Source organism: Megascapheus bottae, chromosome 4 (genome assembly GCF_031878675.1).
Source record: "Megascapheus bottae isolate mThoBot1 chromosome 4, mThoBot2.hap1, whole genome shotgun sequence".
In the NCBI taxonomy this organism is placed as follows: Eukaryota; Metazoa; Chordata; class Mammalia; order Rodentia; family Geomyidae; genus Megascapheus; species Megascapheus bottae.
This window is the reverse complement of record NC_143512.1, coordinates 18,278,664-18,295,921: the sequence shown is the minus strand read 5'-3', so window position 1 is coordinate 18,295,921 and position 17,258 is coordinate 18,278,664. Positions and strand designations below refer to the sequence as shown.

The 17,258-nt window shown below is 35.7% G+C and overlaps 1 protein-coding gene across 25 annotated transcripts in view; it reads left to right on the top strand.

The window, feature by feature from the left end:
* Fer (FER tyrosine kinase) overlaps positions 1-17,258 on the top strand; it is a 432,292-nt gene that overhangs the window by 101,081 nt on the left and 313,953 nt on the right. For 23 of the 25 annotated variants that reach the window (XR_016535240.1, XR_016535241.1, XM_090331531.1 and 20 more), the window contains one exon: positions 14,760-15,026. Coding sequence is in view for 22 of the 25 variants with exons in the window: in XM_090331531.1 (XP_090187657.1) it covers positions 14,814-15,026 (213 nt within the window). In the remaining 3 variants the exon portion in view is untranslated. Of the gene's footprint in view, positions 1-14,096; positions 14,261-14,759; positions 15,027-17,258 lie in introns of those variants that run through there. The other 2 variants (XM_090331515.1, XM_090331539.1) reach the window with 2 other exon arrangements.

Below are 17,258 nucleotides of genomic sequence, written 5' to 3'. Positions count from 1 at the left end.
CACTTGAGCCTCAGCACCATTTCCAGCTTTTTTCTATGCATGTGGTACCAAGGAATTGAACCCAGGTCACTGTGTATACTAGGCAAGCACTCTACCACTTAGCCAAGCTCCCGGCCCTGTTTTCTCTTGTAAGATGTGGAGTTTGCATGTTCGTGTGCGTGCATGTGTGTGTGTGTGTGTGTGTGTGTGTGTGTGTATGTGGTATGATACTGAGGTTTGAAGTAGGGCTTTGTGATTACTAGGAGGGTGCTTTACCACTGAAGCCATCCCCCTACCCCCTTTTGCTTCAGTTATTATATTGGACTGGGGTGGGTCTTGGACTTAGATTTTTTTTCTGCTTACATTTCCCATGCATATCTGGGATTGTCTATGTGCATCACCATGACCAGTTGCTATGTTGAGGTGGGAGCTCCCCATCTCTTTACTACAGCTGAATTCAACTCATGATCCAATTGCACTTCCCAAGTAGGTGAGATTGCAGTTATAAGCTTTCAAACTGCATGTTTCTTGGGAATTGCAAATTCAAAAATAATGTCACACATCTAAAACTTACGATTTTCTTTTTCTTTCCAATTCTCTCATGTTGCAGAGATAGGTTTGTTATTCTTTAAAAAAAATTATTTTGTTGTCAAGGTGATGTACAGAGGGGTTACAGTTTCATATGTAAAGTCGTGAGTATATTTTTTGTTGAGCAGTTTCCCCCTCCCTCATTTGTTTCCCACTTCCTCCTCCCAGTCTTCCCCACTACTAGCTTGTAAAGTTCATTTCCAACATATTGTCTTGGGAGTTCTACTTGCCTTAGTTTATCTCTGGGTACAAAAATGATTTATAGAAATGGAAGCATTAGGCTAAGAGTGTGGCCTAGTGATAAGAGTGCTTGCTTGGCATGCACAAAGGCCTAGGTTTGATTCCTCAGTACCATATACACAGAAAAAAGCCAGAAGTGGTGTTGTGGCTCAAGTGGTAGAGCAATAGCCTTGCGAAAACCAAAGGACAGTGCCAAGGCCCTAAGTTCAAGCCCCAGGACTGGCAAAAAATAATAAAGTAATATAAAAAACAAATAAATGAAATGGAAGCATTATTCAATAATTAATTTTCTTATTTTTATTTATATTTTGATAGATCATGGGGCTTGAACTCTGGGACTAGGTGTTGTCTCTTAGCTTTTTTGCTCAAGGCTAGTGCTGTAACACTTTGAGCAACAGAGACACTTCAGGTTTTTTGGTGGTTAATTGGACGTAAGAGTCTTGCAGACTTTCCTGTGTGGGCTGGCTTTAAACTATGGTCCTCAGATCTCAACTTCTTGAGTAGTTAGGATTACAGATGTGAGCCTTTAGCATCCAGCTCCAGATAATTTTATATATCAAGTTAATTCTAAAAATCAGTTTTTAGCAAACAAAAATATCAAAAGAGCCTTTCCCATTAAATAAAATGGGAAATTAAGAAATAAAAAAATAAGAGGAGAGAATGGCCAGTGAACCAATAGGGAAAAATAAGACCCCAGCAAAATAATAGAATTGAAATCATTAAAAAATGACAGTATATAAATTATGAAAGATTTAAAGTGCTAATGTAGAAATTTGGTAAAACTTTTGATTTATCAAATATCTAAGAAATTAATTACTTGACACTGTTCACATGTGTATGGATATGATTTAGTCTTTTCTGGAAGGAAAAGATGCATTGATAGATTATAAAAAAGGAAGTAAAGACGTAAAAGGAAAGAAGGAAGGAAGGAAAGAAGGCAGGTAGGAGGGAACAATGAGAGCAAGGGAAGGAAGGGCAAATGGAAGAAAAAAGTTACAAAATTAAGATTGTGCAAGCACATGTATTTACCTGAGATACATGTATTTCTATAAACCTGAAATAGTACCCTCCCTAAGTAATTTATAAAATCTGAACATATAGAAAATAAATAAACTCTGCCATCACAGTCTTGAAATCTGTTAAAATACTGACTGGTTAAAAGAATTGTGCTTTTCAAAAACTTAAATATGCTTTCTTGCTCACAGCTGGCATTCTACCACTTTAAGCCTTGCCTCTATTAGGATATTTTTGCTGATCAGTTGGAGATGGAGTTTTACCTACTTTTTTGCATGGACTGGCTTTGGACTATAATCTTCTAGTTCTCAGTCTCCGAAGTATCTGGGATTATATGTATGAGACAGTCTTGACCAGCTTTTTTTTTCTTTCTGAAAAATCATTTCAACTTTGAAGTAGTTGAGTTTTGTTACATTAAATATAAACAAAAGATTTTTACTGTATTTGATTCATTGGTAATAATGAGCATTTGAAATTTACATTAAAAAGAGAAATCTGCTGTGGTCTCTCTCTTTGCCATCCCTGCCATCTATACCAGTGGTGAATCTATGAATATATATTCAATTGATATTAATAGTCTACGTCTGTGTCTTTGTAAAACCATAAGGAATAGATTGAAGTACAGATGGTGTGTAAAAAGTTAGTACTTATACTCAGGAGCTTACACATTTAGGCAAAATTTAAGTACTTTTTATCTCTGGTATTTATGTTGTACTGTCTATCATTGGGGCATCTCCTTTTTTTCCTTATTTCACTTTTCAGTTTTACAGATTATTTTTTTTTAGAATAAGATGATATTTAGGAAGTAATATATATTTTTGGTGAAGGTAGGACCTCGATTCAAAGCTGTGCTTTCAAAGATGGGAGAATCATCTTTTCACTGGACGAAAGTGCTGTTCCAGATGACCTGGGGAAGTCACTGTAGCCTTTGTCTCTCCTTTGCCTTAACTGGGCTTAGATTATATTTCATGTGCTTTGATTACATTTTTCATGGAGATTCCTTCTACCAGTTGTCATTGTGTATTAGAATTGCTGCTTGATTAGGACAGTCTTCGTGTGTGTGTGTGTGTGTGTGTGTGTGTGTGTGTGTTTGTGTGTTTTGCAGGGATTGAACACAGGCTCTTGTGCATATTCAGCATATTCAGTGCTTTAACACTGAGTCACCTGTCTAGCCTCATGACTAGTATGCTTTTCCTCCTTTTCCCCCTGTTTTCATGACCTTATTTGGTACTTGGCACTTTGTAAACTTTTAGTAGACTTTTAGAAAATACCTATCCAGTGAATAAATGCAGACACAAAGTGTTTTATGAGGATATAATGCAAAGATACAAAAGAGCTTAGCTGAGCATGTACAGTATGCACTTTTTTGTGTTGTTGTCATTGGACTTGTACTCTGGCTGTCGTTGTCTCTGAGCCCTTTGCCTCAAGGGTAGCATTGTACTACTTTAAGCCACAGTGTTTTCTGATGGTTTAATTGGAGATGAGAGTGTCGTGGACTTTACTGCTGGGACTGGCTGTGAACTGTGATCCTCAGATCTCAGCCTACTGAGTAGTTAGGATTATAGGTGTGAGCCACCACTACCCGACAATATGGTTGTTTTTGATGTTTGATTGATTTAAGACTGAATTTCTCAATTAAAGCTTAGATTAGTTGGATTGATCCAGTATAAAGAACAATAATAAAATAGTGACAGTGGAAATTAGTTGTGTTTTCTGATTTTTTTTCTTTCTTTTGGAGAGATGTATTCTGGACATTAGCTGCTTTCCCTGCTAAGCTAAGAGCAGCAGACCTTCCAAGCAAAGTGGACAAGGACTCCCCATTTCCCTCCCCACACCCCATCTCCTCATCTTGTTTCCCTCCATTCCCTTTCCTATTTCAAATAAATATATACCTATATATAAATATATATATATACAATACATCAGATAACAAGGTAAGATACTGTAACAATATGAGATAACCAAGGGACAACAAAAGACATGAGAAATTACATAGTACATTAAGAACAACAATCACACATTATATGGCTCTTTTTCTAAATCCTGGAGGTCCTTTCATTTAGCCTCATCCTATATAGCCTTATGTATCTAAGTTTTGCCCTATTGTAACCTCTGCTAGGAGAGTTCAAGGTTTAGATTTTATTTTTACATTTCTAATCTTTGTTTTTCATAGCTATCTCCCAAATACCTATTGATTTATATAAATTAAAAAATTCTTTAGTATCTACTATATTATACATTTAAATGCCAAGTCTTCACCTTGATTTTAAAATAAGCTTATACAAAAACAATTCTTAGCAGAAAGAACAGCGCTGGAGGAATTTCAATACCAAACTTTAGACTCTATTACAGAGCAATAATTATCAAAATAGCTTGGTACTGGCACAAGAACAGGCCTGAAGACCAATGGAATAGAACTGAGGACCCAGATATTAAACCACAGACCTATGGCCACCTAATCTTTGATAAGGGAGCCGAAAAAATAGAATGGAAGAAAAGACAGCCTCTTCAACAAGTGGTGCTGGCAGAACTGGTTAAGCACCTATAGAAAACTAAAGTTGGATCCTTCTATGTCAATCTGCATCAGGATTAACTCCAAATGGATCAGAGACCTCGAGGTAAAAGCAGATACACTGGAAACTTTACAAGAAGGAATAGGAGATACACTAGGTTTCCTTGGCACAGATTGAAACTTTCTTAATAAAGACCCAGAAATAACAAATCAAAGACAGTTTGCATAAGTGGGACTGCATTAAACTGCAGAGCTTCTGTATGGCAAAGAACATAGCTAGCAAGCTAAATAGAAAGCCCACAGAGTGGAAGAAGATCGTCACTAACCGTACAACAGACAAAGGCCTCATATCTAAAATATATCAACAGCTCAAAAAATTGAATCACTCCAAAACTAATCTCCAAATAAACAACCATCCCATTAAAAGATGGGCCAAAGACTTAAAGATGGAGAATCTTCTCTGAAGAAGAAATAAGAATGGCCTATAGAAATGAAAAAATGCTCGACATATCTGGCCATAAAAGAAAATGCTTATCAAAACAACTCTGAGATTCCATCTCACTACAGTTAGATTGGCCATAATCAAGAAATCTAATAACAACAGATACTGATGGGGATGTGGCCAGGAAGGATCACTACTACACTGTTAGTGGGAGTGTAAACTCACTTAACCACTATGGAAAGCAGTATGGCAGTTTCTCAAAAGACTAAAACATAGAGCTCCCCTATGACCCAGCAATTCCAATTCTTGGCATTTACCCAATTGTCCAAAACAAGGACATAATAAATCCACTAGCACGATGTTCATTATTTACCATAGTGAAGATATGGTACCAACCTAAATGCCCGTCAGTAGATGAGTGGATCAACAAGATGTGGAATTTATACACAATGGAATTCTATGCTGCCATCAGAAAGAACGACATTGCCCCATTTGTAAGGAAATGGAAAGACTTAGAAAAAATCATATTAAGTGAAGTAAGCAAGACTCAAAGGAACATAGGCTCAATGGTTTCCTTCATTTGCCATAATTAGTATAAACCTTGGACTCTCCTGGCAGAGGTTTACAATAGGGCAAAACCTAGATACATAAGGCCATATAGGATGAGGCTAAATGAAAGGACCTCCAGGACATGGAAACAAGAACCATATAATATGTGATTGATGTTCTTAATGTACTATGTTATTTCTCATGTGTTTTGTTGTCCCTTGGTTATCTCATATTGTTACAGTATCTTACCTTGTTATCTGATATATTGTATATATGTTTATTTGGTTATTTGAAATAGGATAGAAAAGGGGGGAAAACAAGATGAGGGGAGGTGGTGGGGAGGGAAATGGGGACAAAAACATGTGAAGGGGTAGCAATGATTGTTAAGTAATGCACCATCTATCTGGTGAATATAATATAACCCTTCTGTTACAATAAAAATATAATAAAAAATCGAATAAGCTTATTATAGTGAAATTAACATCAAATACATTATTCATCCTTTTATAGACTTTTCAAAGTTTTTATTCTTTGTTTTCTCTCATTGGAAGATTGTTGGCCATTAGGGTTCATATAGGCTGGCCACTGTGCTATTTCATTTTCCTTTAACTTTTTTTGTTTTATTTTTCCTCCTCCTCCTCCTCTATCTCCTCCTCCTCCTCTTCCTCCTCCTCTTCTTTCCTTTTTTTTGGGGGGGGTTCAGTTTTGGGGCTTGAACTCAAGACCTGGTCACTGTCTTTGAGCTCTTCAGCTCAAGGCTACTACTGCTCTACCTCTTGAGCCACAGCACCACTTCCGGTATTCCGGTAGTTAATTGGAGATAAGAGTCTCACAGACTTTAGTGCCTGGCCTGGCTTTGAACCTTGGTCTTCAGATCTCAGCTTCCTGAGTAGTTAGCATTACAGGCCACTGCTCCTGGCTCTTTGGGCTCTTTTTGCCTAAAGTAGTGCTCTATCTCTTTGAGCCATAGCTCCATTTCCAGGTTATTGGTGATTAATTGGAGGTTAGAATGTCTCAGACTTTCCTTCCCAGGTTGGCTTTGAACCGTGATCCTCAGATCTCAGCTTCCTGGCTATGATTACAGGCATGAGCTACCCGTGCCTGGTTTTAACTTTCATTTTAAATTGAGTTAGAGGTAACACTTTCAAAGGAAGGTTTTTCATTTAGAAGTTTTATATTTACTTTTATTAGTATATGTTAGTTGTACAGAGAAATTTTATTTTTTCCATGCAGAAGGAATGTAAATACAATACTGATTCCAACAGGTAGGCAAAGCTATGTAGTATATATTAATTGGTAGTATCTGGAATTGTTTTCTGAGTTAGGTTCTGGTTTTGTCTGTTTCAGTGCTTCTAAAAAAAGACCTCACTTGGTATTCATGTGAAGTCAGTTTTTTGGTTTATAACTGTGGTTGGTACTTTCTTGCTCAGTGGCTTTGGTGCCTTTGTTCTGTTTTACTGCTGGCAACCTAAAATTTTTTTCAAATAGGGTAGCTGCTATTTCTGTCAGTATTGAAGCATATAAAAGGTAGGAAATAGTTTGATATAATTCATTTTATATTTAAACTGTTAATGTTTTTATATTTGTTGTTACTAGGCAAACATTCTCTAATGGGACTTGAATAGTAAATTGATTTTGCTAGGTTATATTAGTCAAAGGGCACATTCAAGTGTTGTCGAATTTCTTTCTAGTTTCTGAGACTCTGTTGGGGGAAGAATGATTTCCCATTTTTATTACATAGCAATTATTTTGTTTCTTTTAATTGACATAATTTTATTCATACTATCTCAGAAAAATTCTGTAAGTGAATTTCTAAGAAAGTAGATTTTTTTTATTGTATTTGCCAACTTTTAAATTAGTCTTCATTGATATTATTGAATTATCAAAGGAAGCAAGTAAGCAAATTCTTTTATGAAATCTATGTGTTGAAATAAATTGCCTTACCTTGAAAGAGAATTTTCATTGGAGGCCTCCAGCCTGGCATTGCTATTTCTTTCGGTGTGTGGTTTCTCATGCTTCTGTCCAAGATGACTTCTAACTACAGTCTTCCAGGTCTTAGTTTTTTGAGTAGATGGGATACAGTTGTGAGCCAACAGCACCTGACCTCTGAGTACTTTTTACCTTTCCACTTTTTCATGTTTGATTTTTTTTCCTTGATCCTGGGCCTAGAACTCAGGGCCTGAGCACTGTCCCTGGCATCTTTTACTAAAGGCACACTTGAACCATAGCTCGTCTTCTGGCTTAAAAAAAAATTTGGTTTTTAAACTAATTGGAGATGAGTAGCTAATATTACAGTCATGGATCACCAGCACCTGGCTCGTTTGACTTTTTAGTTTGTCCTAATGGTGGCTTCCACTCTGATCTGATATGAGTCTTTGTTCATCTCTCTGTCCAGGTTTTGAGATAGCAGTTGAATACATGAATTCATTTCTTTTACAAGTTTTCAGTTCATTTTGCTTTTTTATTATGGTGAACTGTTGATCCTCAAGCTTGTTTTCATGTCCCCAGAAGTTATAAGTTGGAGTAGCTGTGTTTTCATTCTGTTTGCATTGTTTTTATTCAGCTAAAAACTTTACTTTCGATAAAGATCAGTCTTTCCATGTTTTGGATTATGACTTTGATGCTTATTGTTTTGCTTTCCTTTCATTTTCTAACATACCTAAAATGTGTTAGTTTTATGTTTAAATATGGTACTTACAGATAATTTTTTTTTTTTTTGCTAGTCCTGGGCTTGAGCTCAGGGCCTGAGCATTGTCCTTGGACTTTCTCAAGGCCAGAGCTCTACCACTTGAGCCTCAGCACCACTTCCGGCTTTTTTCTATGTATGTGGTACCAAGGAATCGAACCTGGGTCTTCGTGCATGCTAGGCAAGCACTTTAACCACTAGGCCAAACTCCCGGCCCAGATAATTTTTATAAATAAAGTATTAAGTGTTTTTTTTTTTTTTTGCTCAGGTACTATGTCACTATTTGTTGAAAATGCTAATTCCTGCTCCTTTGACTTGCTTTTAGACCTGGTCAGGTCTGTCGAGCATATTTGTGTGGATATATATATTTACTTACTTTCTATTTATTTTTTTTACTTGTCCTGGAGCTTGAACTCACAGCTCTCACTGTCCCCGAGTTTACTTTGCCCGAGGCTACCACTTTACCACTTGAGCCACAATGCTATGTCCAGCTTTTTCTGTTTATGTGGTACTGAGGAATTGAACCCAGGGCTTCACGCATGCTAGGCAGGTACTCTACCACTAAGCCACATCCCCAGCCTCGTGTAGATCTATTTCTATATTGTATATTTTGTTCCCTTGTTCTGTTGTCCATCCTTAGCCAAAATCATGCTGTCTTTTTTTTTTGTAGTTGTTCAATATCTTATTCAGTCAGGTAAACACACATTTGTTCAAATATTGACTCATCCCCTCTATTTTTCCTGTTTGGGCCCCTGGTAATGGACAGGTTGCATCTTTGATTAGTGACTCATAGATTCTCTAAGGCTTTTTTCCATTGTCTCCCTGTTTTCTCTGTGCTCATTGGATTGGGTGAATTCGGTTGTGCTGTCCTTAATGTTATTGGGTTTGTCCCGTTATCTTCTCTTGTCCCCTTTCATCTTCTCTCTACTATTGAGTACATGTATCAAATTTTAAAATTTCTGCTACTGAATTTCTTTAGATCTGTAATTTCCACCTAGTTATTTTGACAACTTGTTCCTATATACATTTAGTGTAGAAAATTTGGTAATTGTACTTGCTTAGCAGGTACTCCAACTACTGAGGTACATTGTCAGCCTTTTTTTTTTTTAAAGAATTTATTAACATTGATTTTTACATCATACTTCAAATGACATGTTTAACGAACAAGTATTCAAGAAGGGAATCTATATATACAATCACTGGCACTTAATTTTTAGAACATAATCAAAATTAGGGTAAGGGTTTGTGTATCATAGATACATATTAATCTATGTATTAAAACATTATGTTTATAGAGTCATAGGTTTTTATTTCTATGTAGTTGTGTTTATCTTCAATACCATGTCCATAGCACTGGGTATACAAATATTGAGTCCTTGCTCTTATACTGTTTGGATCTAATAGCCACATATTAAGGATACCATGCGCATTTTGTTCCTTTGGTCTTGACTTGTCTCACTCAACATGATTTGCTCTAGCTTCATCCACTTCTCTGCAAATGCCATTATTTTATCTTGTCTGTTGGCCAGCCTTTTTTTTTTGTTTTAAATATGCATTTTAATTGTGATTAATAGAAGGGTTACATTACACTCACCAGATAAAAGGTGAATAACTTCACAAACATTCATACTCTTTCTCATGACATGGTCCCCATTTCTCTCCTACCCTCCCCCCGCTTATCTTGATTTCTGCCCTTCCCTACAGCCTTTTCTTTCTTTTTTCTTTTCTTTTTTTTGTCCTTAATGTACTATATTATCTCTCATCTCTTTTGCTGTCCCTTGGTTATCTCATATTGTTACAGTATTTCACTTTGTTATCTGATATATTGGACATATGCTTATTTGGTTATTTGAAACTGGATAGGGAAGGGGGGAAAACAAGATGAGGGGTGGGGGTGGGGGGAGGGAAATGGGGACTAAGACATGAGAAAGGGTATCAATGTATGTGAAGTAATGCACCTTCTATCTGGTGAATATAATGTAACCCTTCTATTAATTACAATAAAAAATATATGGAAGAAAACATATTTTCAGGGGGTAAAGGGAGGGAAACAGGGACCAAAACATGAGAAGGAGTATCAATGTTCGAGAAGTAATGCACCTACTACATGATGAATGTAACTGTAATCCCTTGATACATTATCCTGACAATAAAATTAAAAAAAACAAAACTATTTTCAGGATAGAGGTTTGCTTTCTGCCTAGTCACTCACCTGAACTGCAGTCCGCTTGCTTTTGGCTTCCCTGTGTTAGCAGGATCATAGGTGAGTGCTACTGTATCCAGCCTTTATCTACAGTGATTAAATCGAACAGATTTTTCTGTTCTAGATTAGCCTAGAACCATGATTGTCTTGTCTTAGCCTCCCACATGTGCTTATTAAGATATTTGTACCATGAGTGCTTTAAAATTCTTATGACTTGGTCGTGGTGTTGATATTTATTTATTGATTCTGTCTGTCTGTCTACCTGTGTCTTTAGGTATTGGTGCTGGGAGATACTGAGGGACTGCTTTCATGATACTGACTTTATCCAGAAATCTCAGACTTTTCACCTTTTAGCAGTTGACTCTCAGATGTGGATTTTTTTTATCCTTACTATTTTATCTATTTATTTGCAGTTGAAATGAATATACTCCATTTCCTTATTTTTAAATTTTTATTGTTAATGACACATGTCCTTGAAGATTTCATGGAATCATCTGTCTTTTGTTCACATTTGATAGGTCAAGATTCTTCAACCTAATTCATACTGGCATTGTCAATTTTAGACTCCTTTGTTAAGCTTTACTTCTATTATAGCTTCTTGGCTTGCTTTCTTAGGTCTCCTTTTATCCTTTTCTTTCTCTCTTTTAAGCCATATTATATTCAGATGCCGAATCCAATCTATTTCCTCTCTCTTTCTGTCTCTCTGTCTCTGTCTTTCTCTCTCACACCTCTCTCTCTGAACAGACAGAAAAGTATACAGATTACACATGTTCAGCTTCATGAATTTCAAAACTTGTATTTTCAAGTGAATTATTTTAAAAGACCATGTTCATAACATTGATATTCTGCTTTAAAAGACAGCTAACTGAAAGAATGTAAGCTTTATTGGTTTCCTGAGCAGAGAAATAACAGTATATAAATTAATAGACCATTTTCCATTGCTTGCCACAGACATCCTGATTTTGAACTTCTCTTTCTCCTTCCCTCCTCTCCTTTCCCTCCACCATGTATAGATTTTTGTTATTGTACAATATACCACTTCCTAAAATGTTTCCTATTTGACTTTTAAAATAATCTTAATCATAAGCATCATTTCTGTTTCCTGTCTTGCTATTTGTTGAAAGGTTTCTGGATAGTTTCATCCTGTGTTGATTTTCTTCAAAAAACCTTTATTTTTTTAGTGAGTGATGTAAATATATTGACCCTGAATGACATGTTCAGAATATACAAGTCACACATGGTAGACAAGTCATGCTGAGAGAACCATAGTTCAAGGCCAGCCAGGCCTATATAGTGAGACTCTGTCTCAAAATAATTCATAGGTTATGTAAATCTATGTATATGAATATATGTACACAAACACAAACTTGTTCTTCTAGAAGTACTTATACACTTAAAAATGAGTATTATTCTTCTTTCCTTCCTCCTTTATACGAAATTGGCATAGTAAGTTGTAGCTTATCTTTTTCAATTAACCTGGTGTGTGTGTGTGTGTGTGTGTGTGTGTGTGTGTGTGTGTGTGCATGTGTTGTGTGCTTGCACACATGCCCATGCCAGTAGCAGGGCTTGAATTCAGGGCCTTGCATTTTTTCTTACTTATGACTAGTACTCTACCACTTGAACCATGCCTCTAGCAGAGCTTTTTTCTGGTTAATTGGATTCTCAGGTATTTTTCTGTAATCTTGAGATTTCAGCCTCCATATTAACTAGAATACAGATGTGGGCCAAAAGCGCCTGGATCATTGATCAGTTCTTAATGTTGTTTCTAGATTAATACACAGACTGAGTGATATTCCATTGAATGAACATACTGTAAGCAGATTTGTCACATGTGGTTGTGAATGTTGGGCATGGAACAGATTCACACAGACTATGATTTGAATGGCACCTCTGAAATTATTCAGCTATAAAACAGACTTAACAGCCTCTATTTAAGTTTATGTAATTAGATTCTATTGATAGATATTTCATGATAAAAACATGAAAATAAATTGTCTTTTATGTGTGCCATTTGGCATATATGGAATAATTACTGCACAGTCCAAAATTAAGTGTAATCTTTATTATGGAGTTGTTTTAGAGATTTAAATTTATTCCCTAAAGGCAAGCATAGTTATTAAGTTGTTTCATATTCACTAACCTGGACTATTAATGTGTTGAAATAATCCCTAGGGACAGGTTAGAATGTTTTTAGATTTTGCCAGGTATTGTTCCCTAGTTTTCCTTATCAACTCTTTCCAATTCTTTTGAAGTTTCAGATAGGAAAGCAAAAAACATGTTACCAAGATGCATTTAGAAGCGAATGTGATATTTATGCCAGGTTACAAATAAAATGAGCTATAATCTCATATAGGTTCTTTTTTGAAATAAAAAAGTACAACTTTTTACCTTGTTTTCCCTATGAAAATGTTCCTTATTTTCTTTTGGAAATATGAAATAAGAAACAGGGTGTCGCTACCAAGACTTAGTTTAACTAAATATAAATAACAGAATATTGTTCACTATGAACTTTTATACCCTACAAAATATAAGGTATGTGAAAGTGAGCAAAGTAATATTTTGTGGCATTGGGTATTGAAATTCCTATATGGTAGGCAAGCTGTCTACCACTGAGCTAAAGTAGTTCCTGAGTACTTTTTAAAAATGGCTACGTGAAAAATGAAATTTTATTTGATATTCAAGTGAATATATTGATTTACTTTGTATTGACTTATGTAAGGTCCATTTAGTGTGTTGATTGCTACTTGACAACTTGAATGAAATTTATTTTACTTAATTTTTTCCTGATTACCTGCTAGTTCATAAAACTGAGGGATGTTATAATATATTTTCTACTCGGAAACCCATTTTTCCTCCCACCATGGTTTAGATAGGATCTCTGAAGTTAGAGAGAAAAATCACTTCTTGTTTATATGAATCCCTTTTTATAGCTTAAAGGGTAGCCATTCAATTTATGAGAAATTGACTCCTGGTCACTTTTCCCCCAAATACCTTTTCTAGAACTTGAAATAGAATAGAAGGTATGTTTCTGCATTTCTTCTAGCTGGCTCTGAAAGATTCACTGCTTGCAATTTTTGGAAGCTAGAGAGAAAAATAAATTCTAACATAGTTTTCAGGATTTATAGTAAACAAAGTGGATATGTTGGGGTAGTTTATGATAACTGGCCTGTAGATCATAAGTTATGCTGTAGTGATTTTTTTAAACAACTTTTTTTGAGTTATAGTTTAATGTCCAAGTCTCTTTTCTGTTGCCAGTAATATAGTACCATAATACAACAGAGTTAGTTTATAAAGAAAAGAGGTTTATTTTGGCTCAGTGTTCTGGTCTTTCAAGGTCAAGGATCTATAGCTATGATGGAAATCAACTTGTCTCAAGACCATTTGCTGAGGTAAAAATAATTTTACATAAATGCGATGGTTTAGTGGGACTCTATTCCATTAATTTTTTTATCCATATGCTCATATTAAGCCTCTTATAGGAGCTTCTTAAGGAACTTTGAAATAAAGTTTAAACCTGAAATTTTTCTTTGAAGGCTTTTTCATGGCTCTTCTGGCTGTCTTGGATTATTTTACGTGTTTTAGTATTAGCTTATCAATTTACACAAAAGTTATCTAAGATACTAATATGGAACAGATTGAGTGTATTGATCAAATCGGGGAGTTTCACTTCCTTAACAATATTAACTCTGAATATAAATCAATTTATGTAGGTAATTTAACATTTCTTTCAACATTATGTTGTAGTTTGAAGAGAACAAGTTTAAATTAATTTAAAAGTTATTAAGCTTGTCTTAAATTTTGTTCCTAAGTGTAGTATAGGGTTTTTTTTTGATGTTGTAAGTAAAATTGCATCTTAATTTTAATTTTGGATTGATTGTTGCAGGTATACAGAAATAAAATTGATTTTCTTTTACATTGCTGTGAGTACCTGAGAAAAGTCACATAAGGAAGACAGGATTTATTTTGATTCAGAGGGCTCTCCATTTATAGTGACGTGGTTCTGTCTCTGTGCCTGCAATGAAGCAGAGCACTGCAATGGCAAGGGAGGTATGGCTTTTGTCTCAGAGATGGCCAAGAAGGAAAAGTAAGGAGGGAATGAGGTGTAGCCTTCAAAGGCACTCTGCCCTCCCTACCCCCGTGATCCACTTCTGTCATTTAGGCCCACCTCCTAAAGTTTCTACCACCTCCCAAAGTAGCTCCAGAAGGGGACCAAGTGTTCAGCACATCCAGACCGTACATCTTTGTTATTTTATTAAACAAACGTATTGGTCTTAATAATTTTTTAAATTTATTTCCTTGTCTCTCTTTATAAAATGATGTCAATTGCAAATGAAAATAGTTTTATGTCCTTTTTTTCTAATCAGAATGTCTTTTATTTTGTTTATGTCATTGTAGTATCTACTGCCTCCAATATACTGTTGAATAGAAGTCAACAATAGAGTAGATATCCTCATTTCTTTCCTGGTCTTTGGGAGAAAGAATTCATTATAGTAGTTTTTTTAACGCTGTAATTTAAGGTTTTTATTTCTTGTGTTTGTGCACACAGCTATGTGCTGACTAGAAGTTGCCCTTGTGCAGTGTTGAAGATAAGCAGTGCCTTATGAAGATGGGGTTTGGGAGTGATCTGAAGAATTCACATGAAGCTGTATTAAAATTGCAAGACTGGGAATTACGGCTACTGGAAACAGTGAAGAAATTTATGTCTTTGAGAATAAAAAGTGACAAAGAATATGCATCTACTTTACAGAACCTCTGTAATCAAGTTGATAAGGAAAGTACTGTCCAAATGAATTATGTCAGCAATGTATCTAAGGTAAGGAGAATAATTTCATCCTTTGTTATGAAATATCATCATTGTCTTTAAAACAAATAGATTATGAGACTGAATGAGCCTACCTAAGTCAGATTGTAGTGCTCTAAATGTTCTCTGGGTATTATTTTTAGCTACATCGTATACATTTTTATGTGAATAAAATTCTTTGATTTATTTTTTGACCTGTGTTCTTTCAGTATTTTTAATTTATCAAATATTTCACTTTTTCCTGAAATACTTTTTTATTATTGGCATTGAATTTAGTTCATTTTTCTTCATGAGCCTATTTTCTGTAATCTGTATAATTTGAATGCTTTTACAGTTATACATGTGGTGTCTTGGTAAATGTTTCGTATGCACTTGATAAGAATAAGAATTTTGTGCCGCTGTAACTGGAGTACTTCACACATGAACAGAAGATTGAGATGGCTGATAGTAGTGTTCAAGTGTTTTGTCTTCCTTCCTTCCTTCCTTCCTTCCTTCCTTCCTTCCTTCCCTCCCTCCCTCCCTCCCTCCCTCCCTCCTTCCTTCCTTCCTTCCCTCCTTCCTTCCTTCCTCCTTTCCTTCCTTTTTTAAGTTGGTACTGTGGCTTTAAACTCAGGACCTTACTCTCTTAGGATTTTTTTTTTTTTTTTTTGCTTATACCTAGTGCTCTGTCTCTTGAGCCACATTTCCAGGTTTTTGCTGGCTAATTAGAGATTAGAGACTGGCAGATGTATAAATTTGGGCTGGCTTTGGACCTCTTATAGCCTAATATGAACCTCCTGAGTAGATAGTATTACTAATGTGAGCCACCAGTGGCCAGTTTTCAAGTGTTCTATTTCTGTGTTAGTTAGGGATTTACAGAGCAGAAACAATAGGTCTTGCATTTATAGTAGTTTGTAACTGTGGTTTTATTATGGAGGTCAAGAAAGTCCAAAAGCTAGAGAAGCAAGCTTGGGGGCCAGGAGTTTGGCCTAGTGGTAGAGTGCTTGCCTAGCATGCACGAAGACCCAGGTTTGATTCTTTGGTACCACATACTTAGAAAAAGCCGGAAGTAGTGCTGAGGCTCAAGTGGTAGTAAAGCTCTCTAGCCTTGAGAAAAATCCGAGGACAGTGCTCAGGCCCTGAGCTTAAGCCCAGGACTGGGAAAAAAAAAAAAAAGAAAAAAATTAGTTTTGCTTATATTTTGAATATCTGTAATCAGGTACAGAAATGTTTAGAATCATTATATCTTCTTTTTTTCATTATATCTTCTTGACTAATTGATTTGTTTATTATTAGAGGAAAATGTTTGTAATTTTTCTTTTCCTTGCAAATTGGCTACTTTATCATAAGGAAATTATCTTTTTTATCTTTGGTAATATTCTTGGCTGTAAAATTTATTCTGATATTAATATCATGTTGGCTATGATTAATATAACTGTGGTAGATTTTTTTCATCATATTTGTTTATATTAAAAGTTGGTTCTTTCTGGGTGCCACTGGCTCATGCCTCTAATCCTAGCTACTTAAGAAGCTTAGATCAGAGGATTACAGTTTAAAGCTAGCCCAGGCTGTAAAGTCCTCCAGACTCTTTTCTCCAGTTAACCACCCAAAACCTGTAGGTGGTGCCATGATTTAAAGTGGTACACTGCTAACTTTGAGCAAAAGAGCTCAAGGACAGTACATAGGCCCTGACCAAAAAAAGTTGGTTCTTATTAATAGCATATGGTTTGCCTTATTTTGCTTCCTTTTTTTTGTTGACTTACTTGCACCAGTAGTTAGTGAAAACTAAGCATCATTTCATTTTTCTGCAGTATCTCATCTGTTGTTAGTTCCATCTACTGGTTTTTTGGGGGGTCCTGGGGCTTGCATTCTGGGCCTGAGTGCTGTCCCTGAACTCTTTAGCTCAAGGCTACTACCCTACCCCTTGAGCCAGAGCCCTGCTTCCCATTTTCTAGTGATCAATTGGAGATAACAGTGTCACAGTTGTTAGTGCCTGGGTTGGCTTTGAACCTTGATATCTCACCCTCCTGAGTAGCAAGATTACAGGCGTGAGCCACTGTACCTGGCTCCATCTACTGTTTTTTTTTTAATGTCCAAATTCCTTTAATAACCTTATTAATGAGATTCATCTTAAACCTTACCTTGAGTTTTACTTATAAATCAATGTTACTTTCTCCTTTATATCTTTTCTGGAAACATCATTTCTTGTCTTACCAGCATTTAAATCTATTGATACCTGTATAATATTCCTTCACTTTCTAGGAA